This window comes from Symphalangus syndactylus, chromosome 9, assembly GCF_028878055.3.
Source record: "Symphalangus syndactylus isolate Jambi chromosome 9, NHGRI_mSymSyn1-v2.1_pri, whole genome shotgun sequence".
NCBI classification, from domain to species: domain Eukaryota; kingdom Metazoa; phylum Chordata; class Mammalia; order Primates; family Hylobatidae; genus Symphalangus; species Symphalangus syndactylus.
The window spans coordinates 8,131,165-8,146,824 of record NC_072431.2 but is presented as its reverse complement, the minus strand read 5'-3'; the positions used below and the strand labels follow the sequence as shown (position 1 = coordinate 8,146,824).

Sequence of the window (15,660 nt, the reverse complement as noted above, 5' to 3'; positions counted from 1 at the left end):
GATAACTGTATTGAGATGATTAAAAAGTTAATACACATAGTGTTACTGGTAGCCTGGTACACAATAAGTGCTCAATGAATGTTAGTTATTACTATTCTCTAAACATACTGGTACACTCAAATGTTAAAAACTTTTCATCATAAAACTTTGGAATTATAAGTCTTTCTGTAATAAGCAAAAAGATAATTTAGAAATATTAGCAGTGCTAATATTTGGAATGTTTCAGTCAAATAAGTTCCGAACAAATTATTTAACACAGAATCTACAATGAACTCAAACAAATTTACAAGAAAAAAACAAACAACCCCATCAAAAAGTGGGCGAAGGACATGAACAGACACTTCTCAAAAGAAGACATTTATGCAGCCAAAAGACACATGAAAAAATGCTCATCATCACTGGCCATCAGAGAAATGCAAATCAAAACCACAATGAGATACCATCTCACTCCAGTTAGAATAGCCATCATTAAAAAGTCAGGAAACAACAGATGCTGGAGAGGATGTGGAGAAATAGGAACACTTACACTGTTGGTGGGACTGTAAACTAGTTCAACCATTGTGGAAGTCAGTGTGGCGATTCCTCAGGGATCTAGAACTAGAAATACCATTTGACCCAGCCATCCCATTACTGGGTATATACCCAAAGGACTATAAATCATGCTGCTATAAAGACACATGCACATGTATGTTTATTGCGGCGGCACTACTCACAATAGCAAAGACTTGGAACCAACCCAAATGTCCAACAACGATAGACTGGATTAAGAAAATGTGGCACATATACACCATGGAATACTATGCAGCCATAAAAAATGATGAGTTCGTGTCCTTTGTAGGGACATGGATGAAACTGGAAACCATCATTCTCAGTAAACTATTGCAAGGACAAAAAAGCAAACACCGCGTGTTCTCACTCATAGGTGGGAATTGAACAATGAGAACTCATGGACACAGGAAGGGGAACATCACACTCTGCGGACAGTTGTGGCGGGGGGAGGGGGGAGGGACAGCATTAGGAGATATATCTAATGCTAAATGACGAGTTAATGGGTGCAGCAAATCAACATGGCACATGGATACATATGTAACAAACCTGCACATTGTGCACATATACCCTAAAACCTAAAGTATAATAAAAAATAAAATAAAATTCATATTTAAAGAATACAGTCCTTTCATGTTGATAAACTAGAATTAGTTAAATCATCACTTTTTGGAAGAGAGTTATGATGTTCCCGGAGGTTACAGCATATTTCTGTGCAGTTAGGAAAGTGAAATTCATGCCTCACTGAATACGTACTGACTTCTTCCACAAAGGTTAATTCTATTTCAATATTAACATACTTCTTTACTTCTTTATATTAGGACTCTTAGATCCTTGCCAAAAATAAATGCTGAAATAATTCTAAAATTAATAAAGAGTACATTTCATTGATTCTAAAGTCATTTACAGTGTCATTTTGCAGAGGCCATGGGTTCAAAAATGGAAAAAGTAAAGGTCTAAATGGGTATCAAGGCATCATGGGAGCATGTTGTGAAGAATATAGTTTGTGAAGTATACTGCATACTACAGTGGCTTTAAAACGTGTCTGTTCCATAACAGGGTAGAGATATTTGACCCTTCCAGGGACTGGGCCAGATTTTGTCACTGCACTGAAGAATGGAATACAATAATGATACTGCATTTCTTCAGAAGCTACATTAGAAAAACCCATGCAGTTCTTGGAACACTTGGCCTGGTAGTCTTATAGAAGTCGGGCTACCTTGAAGCTGCCATGAGAAGAAATCATGTAAAGAGACAAGAATGAGAGAGAGACAAAGAGAAGAGACAGACAGCCCTGAGAAGCCCAACTGTAGGAGCTTCTTAGCCCAGGCACTAGTTATTTGAATAAAAAAGCATTGAAGATTACTGCAGATCTAGCCACCCTCTAGCTGCAATTATATGGGTTACCCTGAATTTTTTAGCTGAGCGTCTCAACTCCCAGATTTGTGAACAAAACAAATGATTATTACTGTTATAAGCTACTCTTTTGGGATGGTTTTTTACATAGCAATGAATAATCAGAACAATGTGACCTTTCAAACAAGTTGGTCACATCACACAAATTCTTCAATGACTGAGTACGGACATGGAATTTTCTAATTTTGCTTAAAATCATTTAATACATACTTAGGTTATCAAAGAGTCATATCCAGAAAAGAAATCTAATATGAGCTGATCAACTTAAAACAGAGATTCTCTCACTAAACACGTTTATTGAGCATCTACTATATGCTGGGTAATATTCTCAGCTCCAAGACTACATCACTAAATAAGACAACAAACAGACAAATTCTTTACCTCTATAGTCCTATTAAAAAGCAGACAATAAGTAAGGAAATATGGATAAAATAATTCCAGGTAGTTACGTGATAAGAAGCAATAAATCATGGTATGGAAATTAGAGATACGTAATTTTGAGATAGGGGAATCAGAGAAGGTGTTTACCAGAGGGTAGTATTTAAAAACTAACATTCAAAGCAGAAAGACCAATGCGTCTAAAGTAGAGCAACAAAAAAGGGGAGGCATATGAAATGATGAGGAATTTGAATTTCATTTTGGGTGAGATGAAAAGCCATGGGAGGAATTTGATCAGGATAATGAGTTTTTTTTATTATTTCTGAGTGCATAGTAAGAATTTTCCAGCCTTCAAGCCATTGGGTATAGGCATGTGTCTAAGTTCTACTCAATAGACTGTGACTGGAACTAATGTGTATCTGCTCATAAAAATCTCCCATGTGTGCCCATTCAAGCTCCGTCCCATTTGCCGATGACAGGGATGGAGGCAACATCCATAGTAACCTTAGCAGCCACAGATTGAAGACAGCAGAGACATCATCAGCCCTGATACCTGAATGCCCACATGGAACAACCCCCCCACCACACACACACAAGTACACTCAGCAGCATTATCAACTAGTAAACACTCTGTACTCTTTCATGAACAAAATCTGAAGTTCTTTTGAGTAATTACATGCATGGGTATATTTATTAACTTAGCCCAGGCTACTTTATCTAATATAGCAGGTGAATTTCTAAAAGAGGGGCTACAGTGGAAAGAATAACAATAGAAAGACTATTTTAATCAACCAGGAGTGATACATCGATGATTTGGACATGTGTGGTAGCAGTGAACATGGAAAGATAGGATCCAATTAAAAGTGCATTTTGAAGATAGAACCAGAAGGACTGGCTGATAAATCACCTTCAAGAATGCAGTAAGAAAATTTGAAAATTCCTCTAATCCTTCTACATTTTTGTAAAACTAGATGATAAAACAGACTTTTCCTGGATGATTCTTAGACTTTATAGACAATTAAAGGTAAAAGAAGAGTAAGAAACCAAATTTAATTAGAAGGATATCTTTAGAGAAAACTGTGAGATGCAACTTCTTCCAAACCCAAGGTGGAGAAAGAATAACCTGTGTGTTTCATCTCAGTCCTACTAAGGAGCTTTTCATGGGACCTGTCAGCTTTGAAATATTTTCCCTCCAATGTTGCCTGACTCATATCTGAAGAAACTAAAACCTGTGTGGCAAGAGAACAGAGGTAGTCCACTGAAATTTATGTGCTCTCATAGTCTATTGGTAAGCATTTCCAAAAGACAGATGAGAGTCTCACAGGGAAGGGACATGACCATGTCTTGGGCTCTGTTTAGTTGGCTGCTTAGAGGAAAAAGGGAGAAGCCATCAGCAGAAAGGGGGTAGGGGCACAGCACAAGATGCTCAGGAAATGTGGCATATTCATGGACTCAGGGAAACGCCCATCACTGGACACCGCTTTGATCTACATAGATGTATATATCGCCTAGGTAGAGAAACTTTATAAGGGCCCATTAACATTTCACCAAGGAATTGGGAAAGCTTTAAATAGAGAAGATCTTCATAGCTCACTCTGAGCTAGGGTGGTCAGAACATACCTATCAGGCTGCGGTTGGGCTAAGTGGAGAGGGAGGTGGAGAGGTAACAGACAAAAAAGTCAACTGTGCTCCATCTCCCTTTCTTACTTCAGGTCTCCAGCCCAAAGTGGACCCAAGTTGGGGAGGGGAGAAAATTTTGCATTAAATCAGGCTTAGAGTTATTACTATTTTGGACCATGCATCCAAAACACTGAACTAAATGTGGGTTCGTGATTTGAATATACTACAGAACATTCAAAGAGGCCACTATATACTAAAATACAGTAATGTCTTGATATTTTGAACCATACATGTTCAACAAAGTGATGTAATTCATGACAGAAGAGAGATGTAGGCATTTCTAAATAGAATGAATCATGAAAACAGAGACCTTTACATGGAACTGACATATCTAACAGGAGTCTGGAAAGCATTGAGCTCAGGGCATACAACATGTGGCTAGGAAATCAATGTAACATTCCCTTCAGGTATATTAGGCAACTGCTTCTCTCCTAACTTATGAGAAATGTAGCTCAGTAACTGCAATTTCTTAAAAAACTATAAGAAAAGGCATTGATGCTACATTAATAAATGTTCTCCCAAAGTAGTAAACCATGTGAGATTTGTATTCAGCTTCCTACTTCTCATCTACGTAGAGTGTTATCTCCATGATTTACTTTACACTATTCTCTATTTTTAAAAACGTAGAATAAAGAATTTGGAAATGTTTCTTGAATTTTATTTCTGTCAGCACTCTACACTCTTATTCTGTGCATGGACATGCTTAAATGAGGATGGGAATTCCATGCACAAAATATCTTTGTGCTTACTCAGAAACCTCGTCCATGGATCCTGATTTAATTACAGAGAAGAATGAGAGGAGATAAACCTAGATTTCTATATCTACAGTATACATGACACAATTAATCTAAGACTCACAGAGGTCTACACATTCCGAAGGCTTGAAAATAATTTCTTTCATGTAATAAAAAGAAAACTGTTTTCCTTAACTGTATTTCTTGACTTCTGTGGACCAGAAATCAGATGCCTCATATTACTGTAGTGGTTTTTCTCCCCACAGTTTAATCTAGAACCTTTAAAACCAAGGCTACTTCTATATTCAGTAAGATTATATACAAACTGGATTTGATGAATTATGTGAATGCCACTGCTAAGTCCTACTGGCAGTATGATTATGCAAATGTACACATCAGACAAATTAAAGGCATAAAAAGAAATCCTAAGATTGAAGAAATACATTTTTAAGGCTTTATTTCAGGTCTTTCATGTCAAAGTTGGAAACTTTCTTTTGTAAGGATACCGGTGAAACGTGTTAGGTAGGGTAGAGAGGAGAGAATCATCCTATAGGCATATGTTTGTTGTTCACTGGGTTAGTCCCTTACAAAGGGTGCATAAGCAGCACAGGTATTTTATACTGGACATTTTGCCAGTTGTAATACAGTTGCAAATGATCCCATTATGAAAATTAACTTCAGTGCATCATTTTTCTCTAACAAGTTACTGTTCTTGATAAACTAATGGAATAAAAGATTCTGCATTGTATCCATGGCACTTAAGGATAGATGTTACAGTACTTTAATACTACACTTTAATCATTATACTTTAATACTTCAATGCTTTAATCATCATAATTCAATACTTTAATAATTACAGCAAGATTTGGTAGATTATTTTATGCCTACTTAGAAAAGCAAGTATTTTTAAAGCAAACAAACAAAAAATAGAAATAAAACAAACACCGATGACAATACAATTTTTCTATTTCTTTTTAAAGAAAATGGGGTAGAGAGAGAACAGAATCCGGTTGCTCACTGACACAAGGCTTAAAATGAGCCCAATTTCTCAATACTAATATTTTAAAAATAAAAGTTGGATACTTCCATTGTGAATTCTTTGTTTTCTATATATTTCCATATACAATTCCTCTGTATTTCTATATTCCATAAAGAACTATAAACTCCTTCGAGGGCAGACGTTTGATCACTGATCTTTGCAATCACACTTTTGCATTCCTTACATTTGCTGAGTCCTTAGCATATGGTAGTTGTGCAGTACAAGTTCGTTAAACAATTGAAATAAAGAGCACATTTCATTGATTCTAGAATCCATCTTTATTTTTACATTTTAACAATTCTGAGATCAGAATGCCTCTTACATTCAATAGTCTATCATGGTTGCTATTAGTAATCATGACCTGACTTAAAAGAAAATCTCAGAGGCAGTATTTCTCCATAATTTGGAATTATTAATGCTCTTAATGACACAAGAACAATATCGTATAGCAAACCATGATCATCAATGACCCTGTAAGAAAAACTAATTTAGAAGTCAAGTTCTGAGTGTGAAGTATTATGAATAATTTAATCAATTTATTTTGCTTTTATTGGCCTTTTTATGTAGGCTAATAAATGTTTTTAAAAAATCAAAGTATAAACCAATTTAGAATAGCTTTTTCAATAATCTTCTATCTCATACGACATTAACGTAGTTTAACTGACAGTATGTTTTATTTTGTTTTGATATATAAAATAATCGTACATGTTATAATTAATAAACATTGTATGGTATACAATTTTGTGGCAGATGTTATAACATGTACGATTATTTTATATATCAAAACAAAATAAAACATACTGCCAGTTAAACTACCATAATGTTTTGATTTACACTGTACCTTGAAATGTTTTGAATAGAGTATACCTTTGTCAAATAGCATATTTCTAATAATTTGCATGACAACAGATAACTAAAACCACCACAATCTATATTCACAAAATCACAAATGTTTATCTCTATACATTTGATTATGTTTTGCTTCCATCATAAGTAATTTTCATTTGCATGTTCAAAAGGTCATCTTCGGCATATGGATGTCCATTTTGACTTCAGAGGCCTCAGTGTCCACCCTCCACTTCCAACCCAGGACCATACCAAGTGAAGTGAGATATGAAGAAGTATATGGTCTCTTTGTATATCTGCCTCAGAACTTCTTTCCATCTTCCAAAATGGAGAGAAAATATGCCTGAGTGGTGCCAGCATACTAGCTGGTAATGGCCACATTAGAACACCATTGCTTTAGTGACTTACATTTTGCTTCAGTTCCTCAAATAAGCATCTCATCTTCTATCTCTGACTTTTCTGTCTTTTCTCAATTTCAACCTGTCAAAACACTACTCGACCTATAAGACCTAGTTCAATGTTATTAGATATTCCCTAATAACCTCAGCCAGAAGTGGCTATACACTTTTTAATTTCTATATCTTTTGTTTATTCTTTTAGAACACCATATCATATGACTATTGATATATATTATTTTCACTATCTGACAGTGGAATCCTGAGTACAGGGTAATGTTTGATAGATCTCTATATAACCTCACAATTTAAAGCCATGATTGTAATGGGGCTCAATAAAAGTTTATTAAATTGATACATTTACTGAATTCCTAAACTATTATACAATCAGTGTATATTTTACACAGTGAATGTTTTACGCTGTATTCCACATTTTTTCTTTCAATCTTTTTTTAGCTAACAACGTATTATAAAAAGCATTTGATGGTATCACTAAGAATATGTTATGAAAGCTATTCAATGCATATATAAAGCACTGTTATTAATCTTTAACCTGTTTAAGTTCCACTTATAATTACCCACCATTATTATTTATACATGATTTTTCTCTGTATTTTATAGATATATGCAATATTTGAGGAGGTAATTTTATGTCAACCATTATTTGCTTTCTGAGAGCCTAACCTAGGAATCTATGTTGTAACATTCTCTCAGCAAACTTACCTCTCACAATGATGTTGGTGGACTTTTTTGCAGGGTTTCCCACATTATTATTGGCAATGCAGCTGTAAGTACCAGCATCATCTGAGGTGATGGCAGGTATGGTCAAAGTTCCTCCATTCAAAACAGTCTTTCCAGGCAGAGTCCCAAAGGACCTGACCCAGGTGAGAGAAGGTGCAGGCTCTCCTCCTGTCGTAACACACACTAATGTTATGGCCTCTCCAGGATTTACAACTACGGGGTCATCCACCAAGAGTTTAATTGACGGTGATGCTAAAAGACATAAACAAAAGAACATGCACCTATTTAGATACGCTACAACTAGAATTCAACAGCATGCATTATACTGGTTCATTCACAAAATTAAAATGAAATATAGTCCTCTTTTGCCAAAATCACACCGTATTACTCAAATTTAAACAAGATTTAATGGTTTCATATTTTAATTAAATGGTATGAACATGTAGAACTGTATTAAGAATCTTACACCTAGAAAGGGGAAATAAAATTTATGTTTCCTGTATTATTGTTCTGAAATTGGAATAATAAGCGTGATTAAGGTTTTAAAACAAAATATCCCTTTCTTTTTTAATGCTGACAATCATCTTCTGTTTTTATCATTCCCAGTACAGATACTGCAGATATTCAGTCCTTGTATTTTCATGGTGAAGATGGTTATTTATTTATTTTTTGGATCATTCTGAGATGAAATGATAAATTTTTGCAATCTCAATACAACCAAGTGACAGATAAGTCACAGAGCACCCAGGCTTTTACCATTCAGTGAGCCTGATTTTTGTTCTCGAAAGAAAAAAATAAAATCACCTAATTCTAATGCAGTGTCCATACTTCATCTCTAACCTCTTCACTTACAAAGGTCTAGGCAGTGGGCTCCTATAAACATTGCTTTAAAACTTAGAAACAAACATTCGAGAGCTCAAACAGCCACCAAGCCATGCTTGCCACTACTGTTTGGGTTATAACAACCCCTTATGGAAAACAAGTCTTTTGTAATCTTTTAGGTTAAAAAATACAAAGATAAACACTCATTCAGTAGAAAAAGCTGTGTGCAGCCTTTTCATCAAACACTCCAAATAGAAACTGTACAAAAACTTAATTCAGATATAGCACTTTTTTTTTTCTGCTTACACTGCTGTGCTATCCTAAATAATGCATCCCTAAATAAAAACAGGGGAAATACATTATAATGACATTTCAAGTCACACATTCAGAAATATTTTGTCAAAGTTAGAGCTGTATTGTATGAAATCAATCTACATCAGAAATATTTAAAATGTTCAATTGTACTGTGTGTTTTTTTAATATATTAACTTCAGCTTAGAGTTGAGGAGTGTTTTACTCAGAATAAAAGCTAGACTACTTGTGAAGTTCAAAATTGTCTGCCTTGTTTGAAAAAAAAAAAAAAGCCAGAAAAGGCAAGAAAATAATTCCACATTACAGTTCTATGGGAAAGACATGAAGTGCCTGTATGACCTTTTTAAACATCAATGTTTCATGTTGAGTCTTCTAACATCACTTTAAATAATATGGGATTTTTAAAATGTCATACTATTAGCCCTTCTGAAGAGTTAACATGAAATTATAAATATTTATGATTGAAAATCCGTTGGGAAATGCACATCATGAAAAAAAGTATGCAAAAGTTGCCATATTTTGGTGAAAAAAAGTCTCAGAGTTATTTAATGATAAAATGATGGAGGACAGTACTAATAAAATATTCTGAAAATAGATATTACACTTAATTATTAATATATCATCATGAAGAGGTAAAGAAAATCTTTATAGCCTGACTTAAGGTAAATAGCATAATCATATAAAAGTATTTGATTAAAATATAATTATAGAGATCTCCACATTTATATCATATTAACAAAGATTAATTTCTTTTACATCACATTTTAGTCAAATTAAAAGGCCCAAGGCCTAAAGGCCATTAACAGCATGTATTTGGACTGTGGACATACCCAATGGTGACATTAAGTCGAGGAATATTTGCCCCTGAAATTGACTTGTGTAGGATGAGTTGTTTTCTATTAGATATTATTTAACGACAAAAAGCTTAAGATACTTTCAAAGCTCAAAAAAATAATGCATATGTAACAAGATCACTGTTCTAACGATAATACATTTTAGAACTACCTTCACAACATTATTAAAAATGTTTTCTTCCAAATTTGACTTGGAAACACAGTATTGCTCAAGTTACTTTTATTGATGGTGGCACTTATTTTATCTGATTATACCTGAAACTAAAAATAGCCCACATAGACCACAAAACAGCTAAGAATTTCAAGACTTTAAAAATATTTGTATATATTTTAATACCAAAATGTGCTAGCTTTAAATTTCAAAAAAGAGAAAAAAGTTGAAATTATTGTCATTTTGTTCTAGTATTTTACTTTTTATCTCATAAATATCAGCTTTTTAAAACTATAAGCCTTTGCTTAAGAACCGCAGACCTTAGGATTTATCAAGCTTCAGTGTAAATCATATTGTTGAGTAAAAACTGATATAGGAAAAACATAAAAATATTTCTGTCCATTAAAATATTTTAAGGAAAATATTTCACACTGGATGAATCATTTGCTAATTTGGGGGTATACAAACAGTAACATAAAACATTATAGGCTAGTCATTCTCTTCTTATAGGTTTACATAGCTACCCCTGCCAATTTTTTCTTCATATCACCTTGTATATTAGCCAGGCTACCACTATGACTCTTCAGCCAGATGAAAAGTGCCATGATTGCATTCTCTGAAGTATTATATAATGTCATAGTTAAGTGGTAAGAGTACAAATTCCAGAGTAAGGTACCTGGGTTCAAGTCTTGACTCTGCCATTTAATACCTGTGTGAACTTGACCAAGTTCTTTGTCTTCAATTGAGGGCCTCAATTTCCCATTGTTGAAATGGGGCAAAATAACTGTAACTATCTTGAAGTATTTAGATAATGTAACATGCACAATCTAAAGCCCTTTGAATAATAGCTAGTACGAAGGATGCACAAAGTGCTTTCTTTTGTCATTTATTTACCCTCACAGCCTGGTCCAGTGCTTGGAACTTAGTGGGTGCTTAATAAATATGAGTAACACGAGGCAGTAAATGGGAAAATGAATAAGTGAGTAACTACTATAAAATATGTGGTCACTATAGAACACAGTTATTCTGATTGCATACCACAGAAATATCTTGGCCATTTTGACTTTTGAAAGTCCTATACCATATATATAAAACAGATTTAAATATATCTCTACATTTCCAATAAATAATTATTAATATTGTTTTATAATATTTTTATTTGGAAATTGAAACCATTGTTTTTCAAGATTCAGCATTTTCCCAGGACCTTTAAAAGCTCATAGGCAAAAGGTACTATATCTATGTTAGCACTTGTGTAGGTAAGTGATATTTTTTCACAATGTCCTAAAACTGCCCAACCACCCTCAGTCTATTCATTACAAGCTTCTTCTTCTGCACTTATGTGGGTATATAAGGCATGAAGAAAGATAAAGTTCATTTTACTAAATCGTGTACGTAGCCACATGTATGTGTTTAGCATACGTCTACAGCATGTGTTAATTGAATTATCTCATTACTATATAAGGATAAACATGGAAGGTCATAGAGGTCATACATTCCCTTATTACCATGAAAAAAAGTGCACTGTTCTAAAACAGTTACAGAATCTAAATGTCCGTTGATTCATCACAGCAACACGTGACATAGATTATTAGTTTATTCTCATTGTTAAGTAATAAAAAATTAAACATGAAAACTGAAACGGGATAAGGAAACACTGGAAGAGACACTATGAAATATTTATTTGAGATCTTCATCAAACCAAAATGAAAAAGGTGAAATACGTAAAGTAAAAAAGAGGGAATCTTTCCGATTAAGCAGAGCATTTATATTCTAAATTATAGATTATTTTAAATGTTTTATAGTTTGTGTCAAATCATGGCTCCAATTACATTAAAATAATTCCAACTACACCACCAGCTGTAAATATTCTCTATGTATGCAGTGCTTAAAAATGACTGTGGTGCCACTCAGAATACGAGGCTGGTAGTCTTCCAACATGTAATAATGGAAGGCACAGGTCATGATAGACATTGCCACAGAGATTTGAGGCTCCTCATCAAGATGAGCATGCCAGTGTTCTAGCACGCTTGATGTGCTCTGCAGTGGGAATACTTGATGAATGGAGGGACGATAGAGAGACAGACAGACAGACAGACAGACAGACAGAACTGGTCCTGGAGAGGCATAGCGAATTCGAATGACAAGAAAATAAGAGAAGAGAGAAAGACAGGGAAAGAAAGGAAGGGAAAGGGGAACAAAAAGTCTGTGGTTTCTATTTTCCAAAATCATAAACTCTTAATAGAATTTCAATAACTGCAACATAGAAAGTATATTTTAGAAAATATCTTTGAGAAAAAGGAATTTTTCCTATGTCCCCATAAGCACCTCTTCTCCTGGCAAACAGTTTTCTCGGACTGAGCAACAGACACTTCAGTGGGTCCAAGAGAGGAATAACTGGCCACTTGACCCCTACACCAAATCCCAAACATTTGGATATTCAAGGTCATAGGAGATCAGTTTGTCCCTTCCTATTTGAGGTCACTGAGTGTGGCTGCCTACATAGACAAGCACATAGTCGTCTCATGGAAAAGACTCCATGTTCCAGGGAAACAGCACCCAGTCCCACAATGGTGGAATGGAGGGAGCAGAGAGACCAGCTAGCACTAAAAAGTGCCAAAACAATAGGAATGACAGGAGTCTCAGGAAATATATGCCTGTCAAAGGATTCAGATCTCATGCTCCAGGCCTTGGCACAACAGCATCTCCTAGAATTTAAATTAAGTGGGAATTCCAAATTGATAAAGTTTTCTGAGGTTATGGCAGAACAGGGATTTGAAAGAAAAAATAATACTGAATTATGAAATAGTAGAGACAGATATACATTTTTTCAAACCCAAGTATGTATACTGGGGCTCATGCCCACTAAAAATTGTAGTGATTCAGTTCCTCATGACGTCTTCTGGGTGTGTGATGCAAATATTTAATTTGGGGTTAACTAATAATACATTATGTAGAAAGAAAATACTACTTTAGCAGAAGTCACTGACTTCTTAGGTGCTTTGTTTTTGCCGCTACCTAACATAACAGGTAAATATGAAGATAAGCATCCTTTTTAAAATCTGAAAGCAGGACACAGTGTTAATCATCTTTACATTCTTACAGACTTCGGCTCTCTGTAGATCTGCAGCATTTAATTACGAAAAAGGAACCCAGCTTTCCATCCAGACTCTGAGCAACTTAGTATAAAGCAGTTAACAACTGTATAAACCTGCCAGTTGCCTTGAATTAGAGATATTCTAACGTAAGCTCAAGACTTTTTTTTTTTGAATGGAAATAATCTGAGTATTATAAAGTAACCTAATTCACAGAGAAGATTGTGAGGAAGGAGAAACACACAGACACACACAAACACACACACACACACTAAATAAATAAATAAATAAATAAATAAATAAATAAATAAACAGAATAAACTCCAATTTTAAAATGCTCAGGTAGGAAATATCTGCTTAGTTTCAATCCCCTTAAAAGCAGTTCCTGGCACAGCAGTTCATTTGGGCTGGGATCACAGGAAACATATTGAAGAAGCAGAAAAGGGCAAAACAAGGAAGGAAGAAAAGCCAGTAAAGGGGCACTAATGAGCAGGTTATCACTGTGGGAAACTTGGCTCCCTGCTGCTAGGAACCCTCTGACAGACCAAGTCAAGGGCATCTCAAAGCTCTCTATCTAAAGAACAAGGAGCCTGGCTCAGGTACTTATCCATCAACTCCTATCCCTCATTAATTGGGAATTATCCTCGGGGCCTTAACTTTCCCATCTCATGCTCTGGCAGAACACATTCCTGCATTCAGTGGAAGTTCTCAGATCGAAGAATAAATATGCAATCTCTCCAAAGAAACTGCAGTAACCTCCAGGCCAGGACAGGAGGAAAGGCAAGACACCCACTGTGTGTGTGCTATGACTTTGTTTCCATGTAAATCCAGTGATCAACGAGTGGCTACATGGAGACGATGTGTAAAGAGTAAAGAAAGAACAAGGAAGGGGTAGGTGGTAAGTGAAAGCACCATTATCAATCAAGATATGGGTGACAAATGAAATAATGAGAGCACAGTATGAATCTAAGAGAGACGAGGTAAAAATGCACGATTAAGTTTCTCCTTCTGTTCGTGACTCTACATTATTTAAACCATAGAACATATACATATGCTAAAGAAACTAAATCCAGCTTGTACGTAGAGAAACATGCTTAAACTGTGCTTACAGATTCAAGGAATAGAAAAATATTTCTGTTAGAACTAGTCACTTCACTGCAATGAAGATATCACTGTATTTTCGTATATTTCACTGAAATTCATTTTCAACATGTATTTCATTGAAATATAAGTAGCAGTGAATATTTCACAAAATAAAGATGAGATAACATATTAGAAGTTGGTATGAAAACTCAAAATAATCTACCGATTTATGTGGAGTTATTATTCAAATACTATCATTCACATATTGATTGATTCTCATGAAGCCCAAGATTGGTATCATGCTGGGAAATTCTATTTAAAATGATGCCCTAGGAAATAACAATATTTGAAATTGTATTCATAAACAGTTTTTAATGTAGGAGTAAACTTTGGCTACAAATATTGAAGCCAACATGCATTTCTCATTACTTTAATATTCACAGGACAGACATCTATGGAAATGATTGCGAAGGCAGAACAACTGTTCCTTTTCGGAAAATTGCGTAACTTTTAGGAAGAGATGTGATTCATGTAACCATGGGTCCTAAATGAGAGATTCCCTAGATGGGTTTTGTTTGCCTGGCACAGTGTCTGTTGTCGTTATTATCAGTGAATGAATGCCTTTAGGCATTGCTTGTTCTCCCTAGTACAATAGGTTCCCTGTCCATTCATTCATAAGTATTTCTACAGCATCTACTATGTATCAGGCCCTGTGAGAGTAAGCTGTGATGTATCAGCGAACAAAAGAGTCAAAGAATCCCTGCAGTCAGAAGCTTACAACTTAACAAGAAGAGAAACAGCACACTCCACATGACTCTCCTTGTCTTAACTGACTTTGTATGTTTACTTCACCTGCCTGTTCTCTGAAGTCATATGCATTTATCATGCTTGACTGGGATGTTTATGTCATCAGAGCACAGTGAGCAAAGAAAACTGCCAAAAGGTACATTCTTCAGTAAACTAAGACTTTACAAAATACAGTAAGTGACAGTTATGCTGGAATCTAATCACTGAACAATATAAATAGAAAAGCTAGGGAAACAGACCTTGTGTTCTAAGGTGAGCAAAAGTGAATGAAGCAAAAAAGATGATCCCCGTGTATATGCTATACCAATAGCCGGGGTACTAATACCTAGCAGCTTGGAAGGTCTTTATAAACACTGACAAGGTATGGTGAAGAAAAAAATTAACACTACACATATCTCCTTCCCTTGATTAACAATCCTTTACTGTTCTTTCCAACAGGTGAGGTCCTGGCAAACTTGGTCTCACTCAAGTTTACAGGAAGCTGGGCATTCACTTGCTGCAGAATCCCAGAGGGTCATCTCCCACAGAGAGAAAAATCCAAGGTAAGCATTTCCAACTGAAGTATTTGTTGTCCATAAAATTTTCTTGTTATTAATGGAAAACACTAGAATTTTAAGTACAGTACTAGATCGTAAAGACACTTTCACCACAAGATCAGCAAAGCATGAACTTTCTATTTCTTCTGCCTGGAATTCTCTTCCAGTGCTTGTCCACTCATTAAACCAGTCATCAGGCAATTTATCATGCTCGAATAACAATAA

At 35.1% G+C, this 15,660-nt stretch overlaps 1 protein-coding gene across 2 annotated transcripts in view; it reads right to left on the bottom strand.

The window, feature by feature from the left end:
- MDGA2 (MAM domain containing glycosylphosphatidylinositol anchor 2) overlaps nucleotides 1-15,660 on the bottom strand; it is an 837,606-nt gene that overhangs the window by 247,671 nt on the left and 574,275 nt on the right. For both annotated transcript variants that reach the window (XM_055291423.2, XM_055291424.2), the window contains exon 6: nucleotides 7,758-8,027. In XM_055291423.2, coding sequence (XP_055147398.1) covers nucleotides 7,758-8,027 — 270 coding nt within the window. The remainder of the gene's footprint in view (nucleotides 1-7,757; nucleotides 8,028-15,660) is intronic.